Below are 18908 nucleotides of genomic sequence, written 5' to 3'. Positions count from 1 at the left end.
CACACCATGCTGTATGTAGAATCTTAGTTCTCCAACCAGCATTCAAACCTGCGCCAACTACATTGGAAGCACAGAGTTCTAAGCACTGGACAGCCAGGGCAGTCCCCTGGCTTACCTTTTTTACCTCATCTTGCAGTGCTCCCCATTTAGGAGACCTCCTTTGGGAAGCCCTTAAACTTAAAAAAGTTGGAGAAGAAATTGTGTGATTTCATTGCCATTATTCTCAGAACTGGTGCCCACCTGAACATCCATTTTCCATCTTAAAATTGGCTTCCTATTCTTTATCTCCAGTCCTACTTTAGAACTTTATTATTTCTTGCCTGAACTTAAATAGTAGTAGTAAAAATAAGCCAAATTAATTGGTTAAATTTTGTGCCAGGTGCAGTGTTTAATGTTTTACATGTGTATGTTTACCCAGTTTGTCCGTTTTACGCTATGTAGCTTTTTACATGCATCTCAACCAAGATTTTATTTTGCAAGTAAGTGTATAATCATGTCCATCTTCTGCTTTAAATTCTTAATTGGTTCTCAGTATATTATTGCTGGTTCTGGGCCCAGTCTTGCTTTCCAGCCTTACTCCACCTTTTATGTTACTTTTTTAAGGTACATCCAGTTTACTACTATACACTTCCTTTCGTTCTTCTTTCCTTTGTACATGTGTTCACTCTGTATCATATACTCTCCTTTTCTCTGTTTGGAGAGCTCCTATTCCTGATTGTACTCAAATAGCATCTTCCATCTGAAAACCTCTGTGACTTCCAGGCGCGTTAGTTGCTACCTTCACTGTGCTTCTGTAGTACCCTATACGTGGTAACTTTATAACTACCAGTTTGCTTACTGTGTTGCAGTTATTTACTTACTGTGTGTATTTTCACTGGACTTCATTTATTTATGGGTATTCATCTTTATATTTTCCTAACAAGTATCTGACATGTAAACTCAGTATGTTTATGTTGAAAGAGTAGATAATCTACAGTTTATATTTCCAACCAGTTTCATACTCTGTTGCTCTTAAATAAAAAGAAGGAGAAACAGGATAATACAAAGGATTGAGGAAGTGGAAGATGTCATTATCCCGTTGGTTAAAAAAAATGCATGTTGCTACCCAACTCAGACTTTTTGAGGATGGATCCTTTTTCTTAACTCGCATATTGTACCAGGAAGAATTCGAATGCAAATATTCGTTTAACTTAATTTTTTTACTCCAGCCTGCTTTCTCTATTGTACATATCTCTAACCAAACAAATGCCCCAGATCTCTCTTAATATTTGTATGAATATATTTTAGAGTATAGGGTATCAGAATCCTTTTCTCAAGGATTACTGCATTCTGGAGAGTGACAAAAGCCTGAGGTCAGCCATCTCAACAAATATATTTAAAAATGGTTAAGTACTAGGTACTTCTTTGAGATACTTCTAGTGGTAAAAGAGAAACATTAAACATGTAAACAGATAATTTTAGCTACTGTTAAAATGCTATAAAGTCTGAGGTGGAAACAAAATTGGCTTGAGATGGAAACAAGTTCAGGAACCATAAAGATGACCAGTGTGGTGGGAGGATAGAGAATGAGAATGGAGAAAGATAATGTTGGACAGGTTAGGCAAGGGTAGATCATACAGGCTTGGTGGACACTGGCAAAGAGTTTGCCTTTTATTTTGGAAGCCATTTTAGTGTTTTATTCAAATGGAACAATGGGATATTAATTTTGTCTTAAAAATGTTACTCTGGTAACTACATGGTGGACTGCTGCAGTGGTTCAGGCATGAGATTAGTAGCTTGGTACTAGGATTATAGTAATTGAGATGATGACAAATAGCCAGACTTGGGATATATTTTAGAAGTAGAGCTGATTTGACTAATGAATCGAATGTGAGGTATAAAGAAAAGAGGAGAAGCAAAGATGACTCCAAGGTTTGGGGCCTTCGTTACTAAGTGATGTCTTTTACTGAGATAAGAAATGCTTGGGGGTAGAAAATCAGTAGTTTTCTTGGCCATGTGAAGTTTAAGGCTTACTCCACATTCGTATAGCAAATATTTATAGAACACCTAGTGTGCACCAGGCACTATGCTAAAGACCGATGAATATAAAAGGCAAAATCCTTACTCTCATGGGGCTTACACTGTAGTAGACAAGACCAACGTAGAAAACATAATACCTGGTACTGATTGGTACTATGAAGAAAAGTAACAAGGAGAAAGAGAATGACTGAAAAGGGGAGGTATTTTAGATGAGATTGTCTGGAAAGGGATCCCAGAGACTGACATTTAATCAGACACCTGAATGAAGTGTTGATGGACTGGAGAAGAAAAGATGATTATAGGAATAAAGTCTTTGAGAAGGCAAATGGGCTTGGGCCTGGGGTGCGAGTGGAAAGATTGACCCTAGTTCAGAACAGTAGCTCTTCATCCCTTATTTTACATGGAATGTGTAGTTACAGAAGCAGGAGGGTTGGTGGAATTGGTGGAAAGATAAGTAACTCTCCTCTGGTGTCATCTTTTCTCTGTTAAGTGGGAGGCAGTATCATCAGCTATGATGGGGCTATGGAGAGTGAAAGGGAAGAGGATGTTAGATGTATGAAACTTAAGTAGAGAAGTATATTAATGTATTGCTTGGCCATTTTAAGTGATTGATCATAATTTTGAAATGAATCTACTCAGCATGATTGCATGATTTTCTCTAGCAACAGTCACCTACTTGAGCAGGCACAGAATAAGAGAATAAGTAACAAATTGGATTGGGGCTTTACCAGGTGAGTTCAACAAGGTAATTGGGCCAAGGGAGTTTAAGGTAGGAATTAATGGTAGATAATGGATTCTAAACTTGGTAAGGCAGGGAGCAAATGCTTGTGGGGGCTCCTTGATGGCTTTGAAAGAATAGAAAGTAGTTGACTTTTTCATCTGTAAGGTCCAGATGCTGCCTGGATGCTAGAAGTCCAGTATGCATCCCTATTTATCTTTTACTTTACTTTCTTTTGTTAAGGTTTTATTTCTCATCACTTCTCTCTTTTAAGAGACCCACAGTTAAAACTTTATTTTTCACCTACAAGAGCAATCTTAAGGATATCTGAGCTTTATCCTTTGAGAAAGGAAAACAGGGAGCAGCTGGGCATTTTGTGCAGGTGAACCCCTGAGGTGAAGAATGCAGAGCAGGTTTCAGAGCAGTATGTTAAGGAAAGCGCAGGCCCCTCCATGCCACCAAATTGCCTTTTTAAAATATAGGTTTGCCTGTTACCCTCCTTCTTCAAGAAGTAATGATTGGTTCCCCAGATCTGTAAGGTGATATGTGTAAACTGGCCACAACCTATTGCTTTTATTTTAACTTTGTATTCTGTCACTCCACCTTTAGCCAGTCTGGTCTGGGAATACTTGTCTTTACTGAGCTTTGCTTTTTCTGTCAGCATGTGAGTATGGGAGAGAGGGGGAGAAGGATTGAATAATGAAGCTGTTTATAGATACTAAAAGACTAAAAGGGAAGCTTTTGTGAAGGCATTGCTCATCACCAACACTGTTTGTATTTAATTACCATATGTTTGGTTATGTATAACATTGGTATCAGATTAATTTAGTTATATGTAATTATGGCCCCATATGTGTATAGTCATCTTTCTATTCATGTAACATAGTTGTTTACCACGTTAAAGTATTGGCAGGAACATTCACTAGGACTATAATGAAATTTTTGTTGTACAAGTGGATATAAATTTTCTTAAATTGAATCCAGGACCAAATTGCTTTATGTATTAGAGTGTTATATCAGCCCCAAATTTAATATCAGAAAAACTTTTTTAAAGAAAGATCTTTAAAATCAGAAAAATCTTTAACCCAAATACTTTATACTTTAGTCATAAGCTAATCTGAAAAATATAATACTAAATTTATATATCTTGGAATTTAAGAATGAGTTTTGGATTTTTTAATCTCTTTAAAATTATCTGATGCTTTAACAACTTGGTAACAATAGAGAATTCTTTCAAATCTTGCATACCTTTTCATCTACATTCCCAACTAAATTTGATGTTGGTTCCTTTCATTTTTTACATAGTGTACTTTGTATTCCAGGTATACAGAGTTTTTCAGAAAGATCTCTTCCTACTCCCTCAGAATGTTTTGTGAATACATGTGTACTTTTCTTGCTATATTAATTGTGTGCCTAAATATATGTGTTGTATGTATACATATGTATATAAGAGATAACATTTTAATGTGCCAGCTATTATAATTGAGTTTGATAGTATTTGATATTTAGCTGAATAAAGGTTTTTTCAAAGCTGTTCCTTCCTTGAAATTTTTTTCCCATTGCCCACCTCCCCCCCACCCTGCCTTTTTTTTTAACTTAGGGTAAGAGTGAAATATTTACTGATATGTTTATTGTTTTTGAAACAGGTATCGATTAAGGAACAAAAAGATCAATGCAACTGTAAGAACGTTTCCTCTTCTAAATAAAGTTGGTGTAAACAACACTGTCACAACCACAGCCGGAAATGTCATTTCTGTCATAGGAAGTACTGAAACAACGGGGAAAATTGTTCCAAGTACAAATGGAATTTCAAATGCAGAAAACAGTGTTTCCCAGCTAATTCCACGTAGTACTGACAGTACCTTAAGAGCTCTGGAGACTGTGAAGAAAGTGGGGAAGGTTGGCGCCAATGGCCAGAGTGCTGCTGGGCCTTCAGTAGAGTCTGTAACTGAAAAGTAAGTAGTAGGTAAAAATGTTTACCGGAGTAATTTAGCCTGTTTATAATTGCCTGAGTATTTTTATTTATCCTGAGGGAAAGCAGGTAATCAGAATTTTTATGCAGATTATTTCATGTAGTAGAGATAGCACTAAATACCAAAAAAAAGTTTGAATTCTAGTCCTGGCTCTGCAATTGAATAGCCCTCTGACCTTGGAAATTCACTTCAACTATGGGTGTTTTCTTCAACTGTAAGCTGAAGAAATGGAACCAGAATTGAATTTTTCATACCTTATTTCCTTGAACTTTAGGATTGAGTCCATAGAGGTGCCAGAAAGGAACTAAGTAGAAACGTAAGCAGGTGAGATGCTTGAGCCTCCAGCCCCTGTTTTGATTAGAACAGTTCAACTTTGTGCTCTGTAATGGTGCGTAGTTGTTAAGAGAGAAATCTTTGAAGCCAGATTCTGTGGGTTCATTTTGGCTCACTCTTCTCTAGCTGTTTGATCTTAGGCCAGTTACTTAATCTGTCATCTTCAGTTCACTCATCCATAAAATTGATATAATGATACTACCTACCTGGTATGTTGATTGTGAGAACTGAAATGACTTAATACTGTAGTATGCTTTGATCAGTGCCTGCCACATAGCACTCACTAAATATCTGCATCTGTTGTTATTGTTTTGGGATTTCAGCATAAGACTTACTTTGGTAGAAAGGTTTTGGTACTTTAAGAAAAAAGTTTTAAAAATTTCACATTATCTGAAACGTTACTTCCACCTCTAATGTCTCAGGCTTTTGTATTCTTTAGTGGCTTAAAGTCTGAGGTAAAACACACTCAAATTATGTTGCCCGTAAATAGTCTGTCAGTATCTATTGTATGCCATATAGGGAAAAAGCATTATGCTAGGCACACAGTAAATTTCTAGTGATTTCAAATAATAAATGGATAGGTAGACATTTATACTGTTTATTTCTGTAGTTACCATGTGATAGGGAAATTTATTAAATGATTCTTATAGTCTTCCCTCAGAGAGATCTTGGAAGAGATGGAGAACATTGTCTAGTTTAGCAAATGTTACTTATACACTAATTCTGAGCTCTGCTTTTGGCACTCTTGAAAATACATGAGATGTATACCTGTGCCTTTAAGAAACTTACGACATAATGGGGGAGACAGCATTTACATAAGTGAAGCAATATTGGAGTTGGATCAAAGAACAGGGAAATATTATATTACTGGGAGAAGTATGGGAAGGAGATTTAGATGTGTACCTTGGCACCAGATTATGGATACCTTGTGTTAAACATGCTTAGGAAATGAGCTTTTGAAAATTTTGGCAAGGTAAAGTTGTAAAACCATAATGTCACTCAACCATGAAAGAGTAAGGTACTAGTACATACTACAATATGGATGAACCTTGAAAACATTATGTTAAGTGAAAGAAGCTAGATACAAAAGCCATTATGGTAGAATTCCATTTATGTGAATGTCCAGAATAGGCAAATCCATAGGAGACAGAAAGTAGATAAGTAGTTGCTAGAGGCTGTGGCTGGGGGAACAAGGGAATGGGAAATAGATGCTAATGAATAGTTTCTTAGAGAGGTGATGAAAATGCTTCTGCAGAATAAGATAATGGTGATGGTAAATATACCTTGGGACTATACCAGAAATCACTGAATTGTACACTTTGCAAGGGTAAATTATGTCTCAGTGTTTAAAAACTTTCAAAAATAAGAAAATCTAAGTAAATAAATCATTTATTCATTGATTCAAAAATTGTAAATCTTCTCCTGTGTGCCACATATCAGGCCAGTTGGCATAGTTAATGAAAATGAACTAAATATACTCCCTACCTCTCAGTGTCTTCCAGTGTAGCTTCGGAAACAGATGTAAACAGATATAATATATGCTGAAAGGTACTGCAGCAGAGTTGTGTTCCAAGTGTTACTAAAACATGAAAAATAGTAATAATTCTTTCTGAGGTTAATTGTGGAAAATTTTTCAGTGGTAAGGTGATGACACCTGAACCATTCCAAAAGTATGACTAGTTAGGAAGGAAGGGTCTTGTCAATGGAAAAAGCAGCTCAGACAAAAGCATGTAGTCTTTAAGAGGGGCTGCAAGGAGATCAAACAGGTCACTCCTAAAGGAAATCAGTCCTGAATATTCATTGGAAGGACTGATGCTGAAGCTGGAACTCCAATACTTTGGCCACATGATGTGAAGAACTGATTCATTGGAAAAGACCCTGATGCTGGGAAAGATTGAAGGCAGGGAAAGGGGACAACAGAGGATGAGATGTTGCATGGCATCACCAACTCAGTGGATATGAGTTTGAGCCAGCTCCGGGAGTTGGTGATGGACAGGGAAGCCTGACGTGCTGCAGTCCATGGGGTCGCAGAGTTGGACACGACCAAGCAACTGAACTGAACTGAAGAGGGTCTACTGTGAAGGAGGGCCTGGAATCCTGAAACTCATCTAGAGTGTAGCTATAGTAATCTAGCTATCTGGCCAGAATGAGATGGAAAGTTAGATTTTTCCTTAAATATGAATTTTTGGGATAGCTTGCATGATTTCATATGGCTTTGAACCTTGTCTAGAATCAGACATCCTGGAATGCAAAGTCAAGTGGCCTTAGGAAGCATCACTATGAACAAAGCTAGTGGAGGTGATGGAATTCCAGTTGAGCTTTTTCAGTCCTAAAAGATGATGCTTTTAAAGTGCTGCACTCAGTGGGCCAGCAAATTTGGAAAACTCAGCAGTGGCCACAGGACTGGAAAAGGTCAGTTTTCATTCCAATCTCCCAAAAACACAATGCTAAAGAATGTTCAAACTAACACACAGTTGCACTCATCTCACATGCTAGCAAAGTAATGCTCAAAATTCTCCAAGCCATGCTTCAACAATATGTGAACTGTGAACTACCACATTTTTCAAGCTGGATTTAGAAAAAGTAGAGGAACCAGAGATCCTCTGGATCAGAAAAAGAGGAACCAGAGGAACCAGACATCCGTTGGATCAGAAAAAGCAGGAGAGTTTCAGAAAAATGTCTACTTCTGCTTCATTGACGACGTCAAAGCCTGTGACTGTGTGGATCCAGCAAACTGTGGAAAATTCTTAGAGATGGGAATACCAGACCACCTTAACCTGCCTCCTGAGAAATCTGTATGCAGTTCAAAAGGCAACAGTTAGAACTGGACATGGAACAGACTGGTTCCAAATTGGGAAAGGAGTATTTCAAGGGTGGATATTGTCACCCTGCTTATTTAACTTACATGCAGAGTACATCATATGAAATGCTGGGCTGGATGAAGCACAAGCTAGAATCAAGATTGCCAGGAGAAATATCAGTAACCTCAGTTATGCAGATGACACCACCCTTATGTCAGAAAGGGAAGAACTAAAGAGCCTCTTGATGAAAGTGAAAAAGGAGAGTGAAAAAGTTGGCTTAAAACTCAATGTTCAAAAAACTAAGATCATGGCATCCGGTTCCATCACTTCATGGCAAATAGATGGGGAAACAATGGTAACAGTGACAGACTTTATATTTTGGGGATCCAAAATCACTGCAGATGGTGATTCCAGCCATGAAATTAAAAGATGCTTGCTCCTTGGAAGAAAAGTTTTGACCAACCTGTACAGCATATTAAAAAGCAGAGACATTACTTTGCCAACGAAGGTCTGTCTAGTCAAGGCTATGGTTTTTCCAGTAGTCATGTATGGATGTAAGAGTTGGGCTATAAAGAAAGCTGAGTGCCAAAGAATTGATGCTTTTGAACTGTGGTGTTGGAGAAGACTCTTGAGAGTCCCTTGGACTGCAAGGAGATCCAACCAGTCCATTCTGAAGGAGATCAGTTCTGGGTGTTCTTTGGAAGGAATGATGCTAAAGCTGAAACTCCAGTACTTTGGCCACCTCTTGCGAAGAGTTGACTCGTTTGAAAACACTGACGCTGGGAAAGATTGAAGGTGGGAGGAGAAGGGGATGACAGAGGATAAGATGGTTGCATCACCAACTCAATGGACATGAGTTTGGGTAAACTCCGGGAATGGATGGACAGGGAAGTCTGGCACGCTGCAGTCTGTGGGGTCACAAAGAGTCAGACACGACTGCATGACTGAACTTACCTGAGCTTGAACCTTGTCATGAATTTGCGTGCCTTTTTCCTGCAGTCAAAGAATTTGCCATTCGAAAAGTACTTAACCAGATTTTATGGTATGTGACATTCTGATATGGAAAACCAGATAATCTGTGTAAAGCACTTAGCATATTGCATAGAATATGCTTAGTAATTGCTGTGTGCATCACAACAAACCGTGGAAAATTCTTAAAGAGATGGGAATACCAGACCACTTCACCTGCCTCCTGAGAAATCTGTGTGCGGGTCAAGAAGCAACAGTTAGAACTGGACATGGAACAACAGATTGGTTCCAAATCGGGGAAGGAGTACATCAAGGCTGTATTTTGTCACCCTGCTTAGTTAATTTATATGCAAAGTACATCATTCGAGATGCCAGGCTGGATGAAGCACAAGCTGGAATCACGATTGCTGGGAGAAATACCAATAACCTCAGATATGCAGATGACACCACCCTTATAGGAGAAAGCGAAGAACTAAAGATCCTCTTGATGAAAGTGAAAGAGGAGAGAGAAATAGTTGGCTTAAAACTTAACATTCAGAAAACTAAAATCATGGCATCTGTTCCCATCAGTTCATGGGAAATAGATGGGGGATCAATGGAAACAGAGACAGACTATTTTTTTGGGCTCCAAAATCACTACAGATGGTGACTACAGCCATGAAATTAAAAGACTCTTGCTCCTTGGAAGGAAAGTTATGACCAACCTATACAGCATATTAAAAAGCAGAGATATTAAAGATATTACTTTGCCAACGAATGTCCATCTTTTGAAAGCTATGGTTTTCCAGTAGTCATGTATGGATGTGAGAGTTGGACTGTAAAGAAAGCTGAGCACCAAAGAATTGATGCTTTTGATCTGTGCTGTTGGAGAAAACTCTTGAGAGTCCCTTGGACCGCAAGGAGATCCAACCAGTCCATCCTAAAGGAGATCAATCCTGAGTATTCATTGGAAGGTCTGATGCTGAAGCTCCAAAACTTTGGCCACCTGATTCAGAGAAGTGACTCATTTGAAAAGACCCTGATGCTGGGAAAGATAGAGGGCAGGAGGAGAAGGGGATGACAGAGGATGAGATGGTTGGATGGCATCACCGACTCAATGGACATGGGTTTGAGTAGGCTCCAGGAGTTGGTGATGGACAGGGAAGCCTGACGTGCTGCAGTCCATGGGGTCACACAGAATCGGACCCGACTTAGTGACTGAATTGACTTACTGTTGTTATGAGGAAATCCTAATTATTTTCCTTCTTGCCTTTATTGAACTTCAGAGTAAGCCCAGCACTAAAAACCTGTAACGTCTAAGCTGTTTGTACTTACTATTCTTACCTACAGTTTCTTAGTTATTTTCTACATTTTGATGCACAAATACACGTAAAAGTAAGCATCTTCTAGATTAATCTCAACTAGACGTAAAGGCACCCCATATTCCTTGTTGTTTATAAAACTGTTCCTTTAATAGGGCTTCTTTAGTTTGAGATGCAGTGTATTGAATTCCTGCATCATTAACAAGATCTTTTTCTTCAGTTACCACCACGTATCTTCTCTCTGCCAGAGTTTGACTTCTTCAGAGGATGTAAGAAGCCATGGTAAGATCCTCTGGAACTGATCGCGTGGTGACTCAACAAAAAGAGTCATTTGTGTTTTCTTTTTTTTAAGTAAAAGAAAGCTTATGTGTTTTGCATCAGTTTAATGAGTAACTGTTTTATTGGTATTCTGTTTGTCCAGCAGATATTTACTGACTACCTACTGTGTGGCAGGAACTTTTCCATTTGTCTGACAAATATTACTGAGTGCCTTCTATATGCCACAAATGTTTACAGTCCTAGGGATCTAGCAGTTAACAAAATGGACGAAAGTGGCCTTTCTTTGTTTAGTTTACATTTCAGTTAATCTTAACTCTTAATAGAACAGTCCTACCTGAAATTTGTGTTTTTTGTTTAGTTTTTTATTTTTCACCCTCACCAAAATATGAGATCTTTTACTATAATCTTGTGAACTAATAGTGTAAGGTAGCAGTGAAATTCATTGCCTTATTTGTCACCTGGAAAACCTGAAGCGTTGTCTGTCAGTGGTCACTATATAATTTTATGAAAAATTCCTACTGATGAAGACTTAACAGACATAGGCAGTGATTTATCATTTGCATTTGTTAAATTTTCTCTCTAGTAAAATTGGCTCTCCACCTAAGACTCCTGTAAGTAATGTAGCGGCTACCTCAGCTGGGCCCACTAATGCTGGAACAGAGCTGAATTCTGTGCCTCCAAAATCCAGCCCATTTATCACTAGAGTACCAGTATATCCTCAGCATTCTGAGAACATTCAGTATTTTCAAGATCCAAGGACTCAGATACCCTTTGAAGTCCCACAGTACCCACAAACTGGTAAGTGATTTTAGATAATTCTAAGAAAAAGAAACTACAATATAACATTTGTTGTAATAAATCGGTGAGTCATTTATAGCTAGCTAGAATATCTACATTAAAAAAATTAATCCTTTGGACTGCATGACCCTTAAATTTTCTTCCTGTCTTAAGAATCTATGACCAATAGTTTTAAGATTTCTCAGTCCTATGAATCAAATATGGGGTTCTTGGGTGAGCATTAGCGAGTTTTGTATATCCTCGGAAATAATGTACTAAATGTTTGGTTTGTATACACTTAAAGTATAATTTTGGAAGGACAGCACACAGCTTATATAGATTATGAAGGATGTTTTTAAACTGTGCTCCCCAAAAGGTTAAGAATCAATGATCTAACTAACTACTTAAACCAACACCTGTGGCAATACCTGTCCTCGAAGGAAACTTACCAGGCATCTGTTAAAAGTTCATTGTATGTTTTTAAGGTGCAGTTTAACAAAATGTTGAATGTTAAGGAGATTTTGATATAGTGGAGTCTTGAAAGCACATAGTATTTTTCTAATCCTGGGGTAACTAAAATTCAAAACTTAAGTTATTTTCCCACATTAAAGGCTGCTTTAGACTTAAACCATTATAAGATGTTAAATTTTACTAAAATTACATTAAATATTCCTCTTTCCAATTTTCAAGGATACTACCCACCACCTCCAACGGTACCAGCTGGTGTGGCTCCCTGTGTTCCTCGCTTTGTGAGGTCCAGTAATGTTCCAGAGTCCTCCCTCCCACCTGCTTCCATGCCATATGCCGATCATTACAGTACATTTTCCCCTCGAGATCGAATGAATTCTTCTCCTTACCAACATCCTCCTCCGCAGCCGTATGGACCAGTTCCCCCAGTACCTTCTGGAATGTATGCTCCTGTGTACGACAGCAGGCGCATCTGGCGCCCACCTATGTACCAACGAGATGACATTATTAGAAGCAATTCTTTACCTCCAATGGATGTGATGCACTCATCTGTGTATCAGACGTCTTTGCGGGAAAGATATAACTCATTAGATGGGTATTATTCAGTGGCTTGTCAGCCACCAAGTGAGCCAAGGACAACTGTGCCTTTACCAAGGGTAAGTGATAATGGAACTAGGAATGCTAGCACAGCATAGTGGTTAAGAGTCTAGTGTGTGATGTTACAACATTTGGGTATATCCTGGCTCCTCCACTTACTAATTGTGTAACTCAGTGGAATTTACTTGACTTCTCTATGTCAGGTTTTTCACTTTTGATGGAAATAATAGTAGTACCTACCTCATAAGGCTGTTGCGAGGATTAAATCAGAAAAAGCTCTTAGACTTGGACCTGATGCATATACATGCTCAATAAATGTTATGTTTGGATACGAAACTGATCAGAAAATAAAAAGAAATCTTCAAGATACAAAGACAGGGCCTGTCTTTACTATCCCCACATATATACGTACAATTTTCCTAAACCAGAAAAGTGAGTGCTCAGATTTTACTCTTAACATTATTTAAACCCTTTTGTTTAAGTGTATGGAGAATAGGCTAGGGGGACTTCCCTTCTGTATTCTTTTTTGTCCCAACAGTATAATAAATGTTCACATTATTTCCACAGAGCATAGTTAAATTTATTTACTGCTCCCTAGATGATTAAGATTGTTTCTTTTATCCCCCCTTAGGAACCTTGTGGTCATTTGAAGACCAGTTGCGAGGAGCAGATAAGAAGAAAGCCAGAGCAGTGGGCACAGTACCACACTCAGAAAGCACCTCTTGTCTCTTCAACTCTTCCTGTGGCAACACAGTCACCAACACCACCTTCTCCTCTATTCAGTGTAGACTTTCGCACTGATGTAAGAAAGAAAGGTTTTAATCACTTGATGTTGCAGGGACAGGTCAGACGACTGACTTCAGAGCACTCATTCAAGCTAGGGATAAGTGTGTTGGATATTTTGCATTGGTTTGGTGGCAGTTGAGTTTAATTCAATAAACATTGAGTATGTAAGCTCTATGGCCAGGCATTGTGACACTGAAGACCGCTAACAAATCACAGTCCTTTTCCACCAAGAATTCAAGTCTTTCCAGCAGTGTAGTTCTCCTTATTTTTATAGATTTTATTGATAAATAAGATTTATACCCACCATTTATTGAGCACTTACTTGGCCAGGCACTGTGCTAAGCATTTACATGTTATTTAATTCTTACAAAATCCTTAGGGGGCAGGTATTACCCATATTTTACAGGTTAGGAATCCTACTCAGAGAAGTTAAGTAATTTGCCCAAGTAATAAATTCAGCCTATAAATAGCTTGGATTTGAATTCTGGTCTGTCTGAGGCATTTCTTCCCTACTTCACGAGAAGTGCAGAAATGACTACTATATTATTCATGGTGTTTTAAATCACTGTTAATTATTATTATAATTTCAAGACAGGTTTTGCACCAGGATTGTTTTAATGTACCCTGTTTTCCATACTGTTACATTTAGAGCAAACTGTTAATTTTTCTTTGATTCATCTGGTTTATTCCCTATCCCTAGAGATACTAATAAAATTTTTTTCTAATCTTTTAATTAAATCTTTAAAATTTCAACATATGCAAAAGGAGAATAGTAATAAACTCCATGTATCCATTATACAGTTATCAACTCAGCCAATCTTGATTCATTTGTAGCCCCTCTTCCTACTGGATTATTTTGAAGTAATCCTAGACATCATATTTTTCCATCCGTAACTGTTGAATTTTTAAAGTAGACATATTTTTTAAAAACCCTAGATGGCATATTTTTCCATCCATAAATTTGAATTTTTAAATTCATCTTCCCAGTCCCTTTGTCAGATCCCCAGGCTGGTAAGCCTGACCTGGGGCTCAGAATCTTCACAATTGTGGGAGAACTTCTTTGGTATTATTGTTAACCAGTTTGTGGGTCACTCATCTGGCTGGTATGGGATTTGATTTTATTGTGATTGTACCCTTCCTACCACATCGATGTGGTTTCTCCTTTGTCTTTGGACGTGTAAGGTATCTTTTTTTCACGGGTTCTAGCATCCTCCAGTCGATGTTTGTTTAACACCTAGTTGCAATTTCAGTGCTCTCGCAGGAGGAGATGAGCGCATGTCCTTCTACTCTGCCATCTTGAACCAATCCCGATCCAAATTTATCTCATCAAAATTAGACTTCTTCAAAGCAGCTAACCATCTTGAGAAGAGTGTTGCCACTTGCTTAATACGAAAATGTATTTCTATGTATGTGTTTATGTATGTGTGTGTTTTCTTTTGCTTTTTTTCATTTTTTGGAGCACTTTGTACCATGTTAGAGGCATGCTGTAAATTGTTTTTTATTCTGGGTAGTGTCACTCCGGGGTTCCTTATGAATTCTTAAAGGACAAAGTGAAAAAGAGAAGGCATTCTGTTTCCTGTTAAGATGTAATATAAATACGTACTATTTGTAACTTATTACAGTTTTTATATTAGTTATTGAATGTTTAATTATTTACTATAAAGTGTTGTGAATTCTATAAGTTACTTTATATTAGTTACAAGTTTGTAATTTAAATTTGTTATCAATTGCCTTTGCTTTTATTTTTTGTTCTTCTTTTAACCAGTTCTCTGAAAATGTGAGTGGCACAAAATTTGAAGAAGATCATCTTTCCCATTATTCTCCCTGGTCTTGTGGCACCATCGGTTCTTGTATAAATGCCATTGATTCAGAGCCCAGAGATGTGATTGCTAATTCAAATGCGGTATTAATGGTATGATTTGGGGGGCAAGGGTTATGCATGTTGATTCAAATTTTAGAATCATTGAAAGCGTTCGTCTTCATTTTGTTGCTATATACCGTAACTCATCTGTAAGCAGCAGTGATATGTAGGTAAGTCCGAAATAAATTGCACCTAGTGTTTAAATTATTTGAACATAGTGGAGTGTTTTAAAAATAGATGTTGGATTATCACTGAGATACACAGTTAATGTCAAATTTATCAGAGAACCTAATTCCATGTTTTTTGAAAGCTTTTACTTGTATTATTAGCTGAAGTAATTGCCCACGATCTATTTTCTTTTATTTATACAGGACCTGGACAGTGGGGATGTTAAGAGAAGAGTGCATTTATTTGAAACTCAGAGAAGGACAAAAGAAGAAGATCCAATAATTCCTTTTAGTGATGGACCCATCATCTCAAAATGGGGTGCGATTTCTAGATCTTCCCGTACTGGTTACCATACCACGGACCCTGTCCAGGCCACTGCTTCCCAAGGAAGTGCAACCAAGCCCATCAGTGTATCAGGTAATCCGTATCATTAATACTTCACCTGGTATGTTCTAGCACTGTGCTTTATAATCCTCACTCTGTTAGATACAGAACATGTGTCTCATTTAACAACCACTGTAAACCTAGAGTTAAACAGCTTAGCCAGGAGAGCATGGCTAGCTAGATAAATGTGGATTTTTGGGGGAAAGTATACATTCACATCTGTATCTAATTTTTCACTTTTCTGATCATTGTTTCTTTCTACAGATTATGTACCTTATGTCAATGCTGTTGATTCAAGGTGGAGTTCATATGGTAATGAGGCTACATCATCAGCACATTATATTGAACGGTAATGTTGCTCTTAATTCTTTAGGATTCTCTATTCTCAGACTTGTCTATATTCCCAAAGTACAGATCAAAGTCCCAGTTATTCATAAACTGTGCTTTGCTAGTGTTAACTATATGATGAATTTCTGAAAAAAGTTTACATCTGGAATAATGATTGAAACTTTCAGGGTTGATCTGTTATGTAAAACATATATAGTATATAGTTATTATATAGTCATTACTTCTTTAGTTGCTTCATTTTGTAATAGTAAACAAATTTCTCTTTAAAGGGACAGATTCATTGTTACCGATTTATCTGGTCATAGAAAGCATTCCAGTACTGGAGACCTTTTGAGCATTGAACTTCAGCAGGTAGGCTCTGTGTCAGTCAGCTTTGAGTTTATTTTTTTAAAAAGAATGACATTTAAAAGCTAAAGGTTGGCAGCTGACTCCTTTTCTTTTTCCCCCTCTAGGCCAAGAGTAACTCACTGCTTCTTCAGAGGGAGGCCAATGCTCTGGCTATGCAACAGAAGTGGAATTCCCTGGATGAAGGCCGTCACCTCACATTAAATCTTCTCAGCAAGGAAATTGAACTGAGAAATGGAGAGGTAAGTACACTGACCCTCTCAGCTTCATCCCTAGTATATTTGCTGTTTGCTGCTGCTGCATGTTGTTTTATGCCATTGTTTAGTGCATTTTATGTCATTGCTTAGCATGGCTTTTTCTGGTAGATGATTGCTTTTAAAATTTAACGGTAGCTTCCCTGGTGGCTCAGTGGGTAAAGCCTCTGCCTGCAATGCGGGAGACCCGGGTTCGATCCCTGAGTCGGGAAGATCCCCTGGAGAAGGAAATGGCAACCCACTCCAGTACTCTTGCCTGGAAAATCCCATGGACTGAGAAGCCTGGTAGGCTATAGTCCATGGGGTCGCAAAGAGTCGGACACGACTGAGCGACTTTCCCTTCAATAAAATTGTAATCCCAGATTTCTTTTCTTATATCAGTCATTGAGATTCCCATTTTCATTTAAAAGGGAAGCCCCAGTTTCCACAGATATGAAATCAGTATTTTTCTTAATCACAGAGTGATTATACGGAAGATGCAGCTGATACTAAGCCTGATAGGGATATTGAGTTAGAGCTGTCAGCACTTGATACTGATGAACCTGATGGACAAGGTGAACAGATTGAAGTAAGTACCACAATTAGATATCCAGGAGGCTTTACTCCATTGGAAATTAAAGTACACAACACATTCCTCCCGAAGGATTAACATTTTATTTTCGTAGGAGATCCTGGACATACAGCTTGGTATCAGTTCTCAGAATGATCAGTTGCTGAATGGAACAGCAGTAGAGAATGGGCATCCAGTCCAGCAGCACCAAGAGGAGCCTCTGGAGCAGAAGAGACAGAGTTTAGGTGAAGACCGTGTGATTCTGTGAGTGTTAGATGTAAGATTCATAACCACTGGGCATAAGCCATGAATATTTAAAGAAAAATAGATACACCATTAAATTCATTTTTTATTTTATCCTATGAGGGGAAAACCTTATGTAATAAGGCAATGATTTGGTCAGTCTGGATTTGGTCAGTCTGGATTTTTAGGAGAGCAGAGGTAAATTTCCACTATGAAAGTGCTCCATGTTAGTAGCCTGAAACTTGCTTTTTATTGGGATCAATGTTTATTTTTATACTTGAGCATCAGGAGGATGAGATGGTTGGATGTCATCACTGACTCTGGACATGAGTTTGAGCAAACTCAGGGTGATAGTGAAGGACAGGGAGGCCTGGCATGCTGCCGCTCTTGGGCTCACAAAGAGTCAGACATGACTTAGCGACTGAACAACAATCAGATTTTACTTTCTCTGTCTGATAGGCAAGCATCAAAACTACAAAATGCAGAATTAAAACCTAAATAAAGGGTTTCCCTTTTTAAAAGTCATGTTAGGATATTCTCGATCTTTAGTATAATTACTGCCAAAAATATGGGTTTATCTTGAACTTGACAGTTTGTTGGCCTTAAATGAACCAATCTTCTATTTTTTTATTAAAATTTTTTAAAAATGGGATTTTTTTTTTAGTGACCTCTGATAACGTTTTAGTGAAAAAGACATGCTGTTTCTAGGGGCTATTAAAGTGTGTTATAGCTTTTATTCAGCATGCATGGTTTACTCTTAAAGGTTTTCACTGGAAGCTAATTTGTTTTCAATGTCATTTTTTTTCTTGCAGGGAAGAGCAAAAAACAATTCTGCCGGTAACTTCTTGCTTTAGCCAGCCACTCCCAGTGTCCATCAGCAATGCGAGTGGCCTACCCATCACCACATCTGTCAGTGTTGGCAACCTCATTCTGAAAACTCATGTTATGTCTGAAGATAAAAACGACTTTTTAAAATCTGTTGCAAATGGGAAGATGGTTAATAGCTGAAAGGAGGTTCATCTTTCAAATTTGTGACCATACCATGGAAGCATTTACACTAGCTTTTTATATATATAATATATATTATATAATGTATATTTTTTTTAAAAAAAAAGATATTACTGGGGGCATCCATTTCCTGTGGACTCTTTGATACTTTAAGCCCTCTTGCATTAGCATTATGAAAAAAAAGAAAATTTACTTTACTAGGGTAACACGTTCACTTTCCAGAAGTGATTGGAATTTGGACATTTAACTTAAGCTTCAAGCAGCTTTTTATGAGTTTGTAGCAATCCGGTGCAGTAACTGAGCCATTTCCTATTTTAAATGGCTTCTATAGAAAATTAACAACTCAGTTATTAAACTAGCAGGATCCTACAATGATACATCTAGTGAAAGTAGACTTAATTAACTTATTTATTTCTATTTTATGTTTCACTGAGAGAAATTTCCATCTCATTCCAGCTGCTTTATTTATCTTTTTCATGGGACTTTGCATGGATTTTTTTTCCTCTTTTTTTTTTTTAAATTTTGAAGAGTGGAGTTAGACGTTCTTACCATAGAATTTTACAGGGTTATATACTAGCTTTCTTTACTGCATTATATGTAGGAGTGTGGTGCAGTGCTTTTATCTGTAGCATTTAACTTTTTTTTCAATTTTCCATTTTTCAAGAATAGTTTCTGCTTTGTTAATATTTATACACAGGCTACTTGTTGAAGTAAGTAATTAAATAT

General features: G+C 37.6%; 1 protein-coding gene across 1 annotated transcript in view; it reads left to right on the top strand.

Moving 5' to 3' along the window:
- The window catches only part of RC3H2 (ring finger and CCCH-type domains 2), a 41077-nt gene extending 22895 nt beyond the window's left edge, over positions 1 to 18182 (top strand). The window contains exons 9-20 of the mRNA XM_052648631.1: positions 4384 to 4692; positions 10977 to 11191; positions 11861 to 12294; positions 12867 to 13037; positions 14787 to 14933; positions 15254 to 15467; positions 15699 to 15783; positions 16052 to 16133; positions 16235 to 16369; positions 16842 to 16949; positions 17047 to 17195; positions 17987 to 18182. Coding sequence (XP_052504591.1) covers positions 4384 to 4692; positions 10977 to 11191; positions 11861 to 12294; positions 12867 to 13037; positions 14787 to 14933; positions 15254 to 15467; positions 15699 to 15783; positions 16052 to 16133; positions 16235 to 16369; positions 16842 to 16949; positions 17047 to 17195; positions 17987 to 18182 — 2245 coding nt within the window. The remainder of the gene's footprint in view (positions 1 to 4383; positions 4693 to 10976; positions 11192 to 11860; positions 12295 to 12866; positions 13038 to 14786; positions 14934 to 15253; positions 15468 to 15698; positions 15784 to 16051; positions 16134 to 16234; positions 16370 to 16841; positions 16950 to 17046; positions 17196 to 17986) is intronic.
- The last annotated feature ends 726 nt before the right edge of the window (positions 18183 to 18908 follow it).

This window comes from Budorcas taxicolor, chromosome 11 (assembly GCF_023091745.1).
Source record: "Budorcas taxicolor isolate Tak-1 chromosome 11, Takin1.1, whole genome shotgun sequence".
Taxonomy (NCBI): Eukaryota; Metazoa; Chordata; class Mammalia; order Artiodactyla; family Bovidae; genus Budorcas; species Budorcas taxicolor.
Note: the sequence above shows the minus strand (reverse complement) of the source record. Positions and strands in the feature narration are given on the sequence as shown.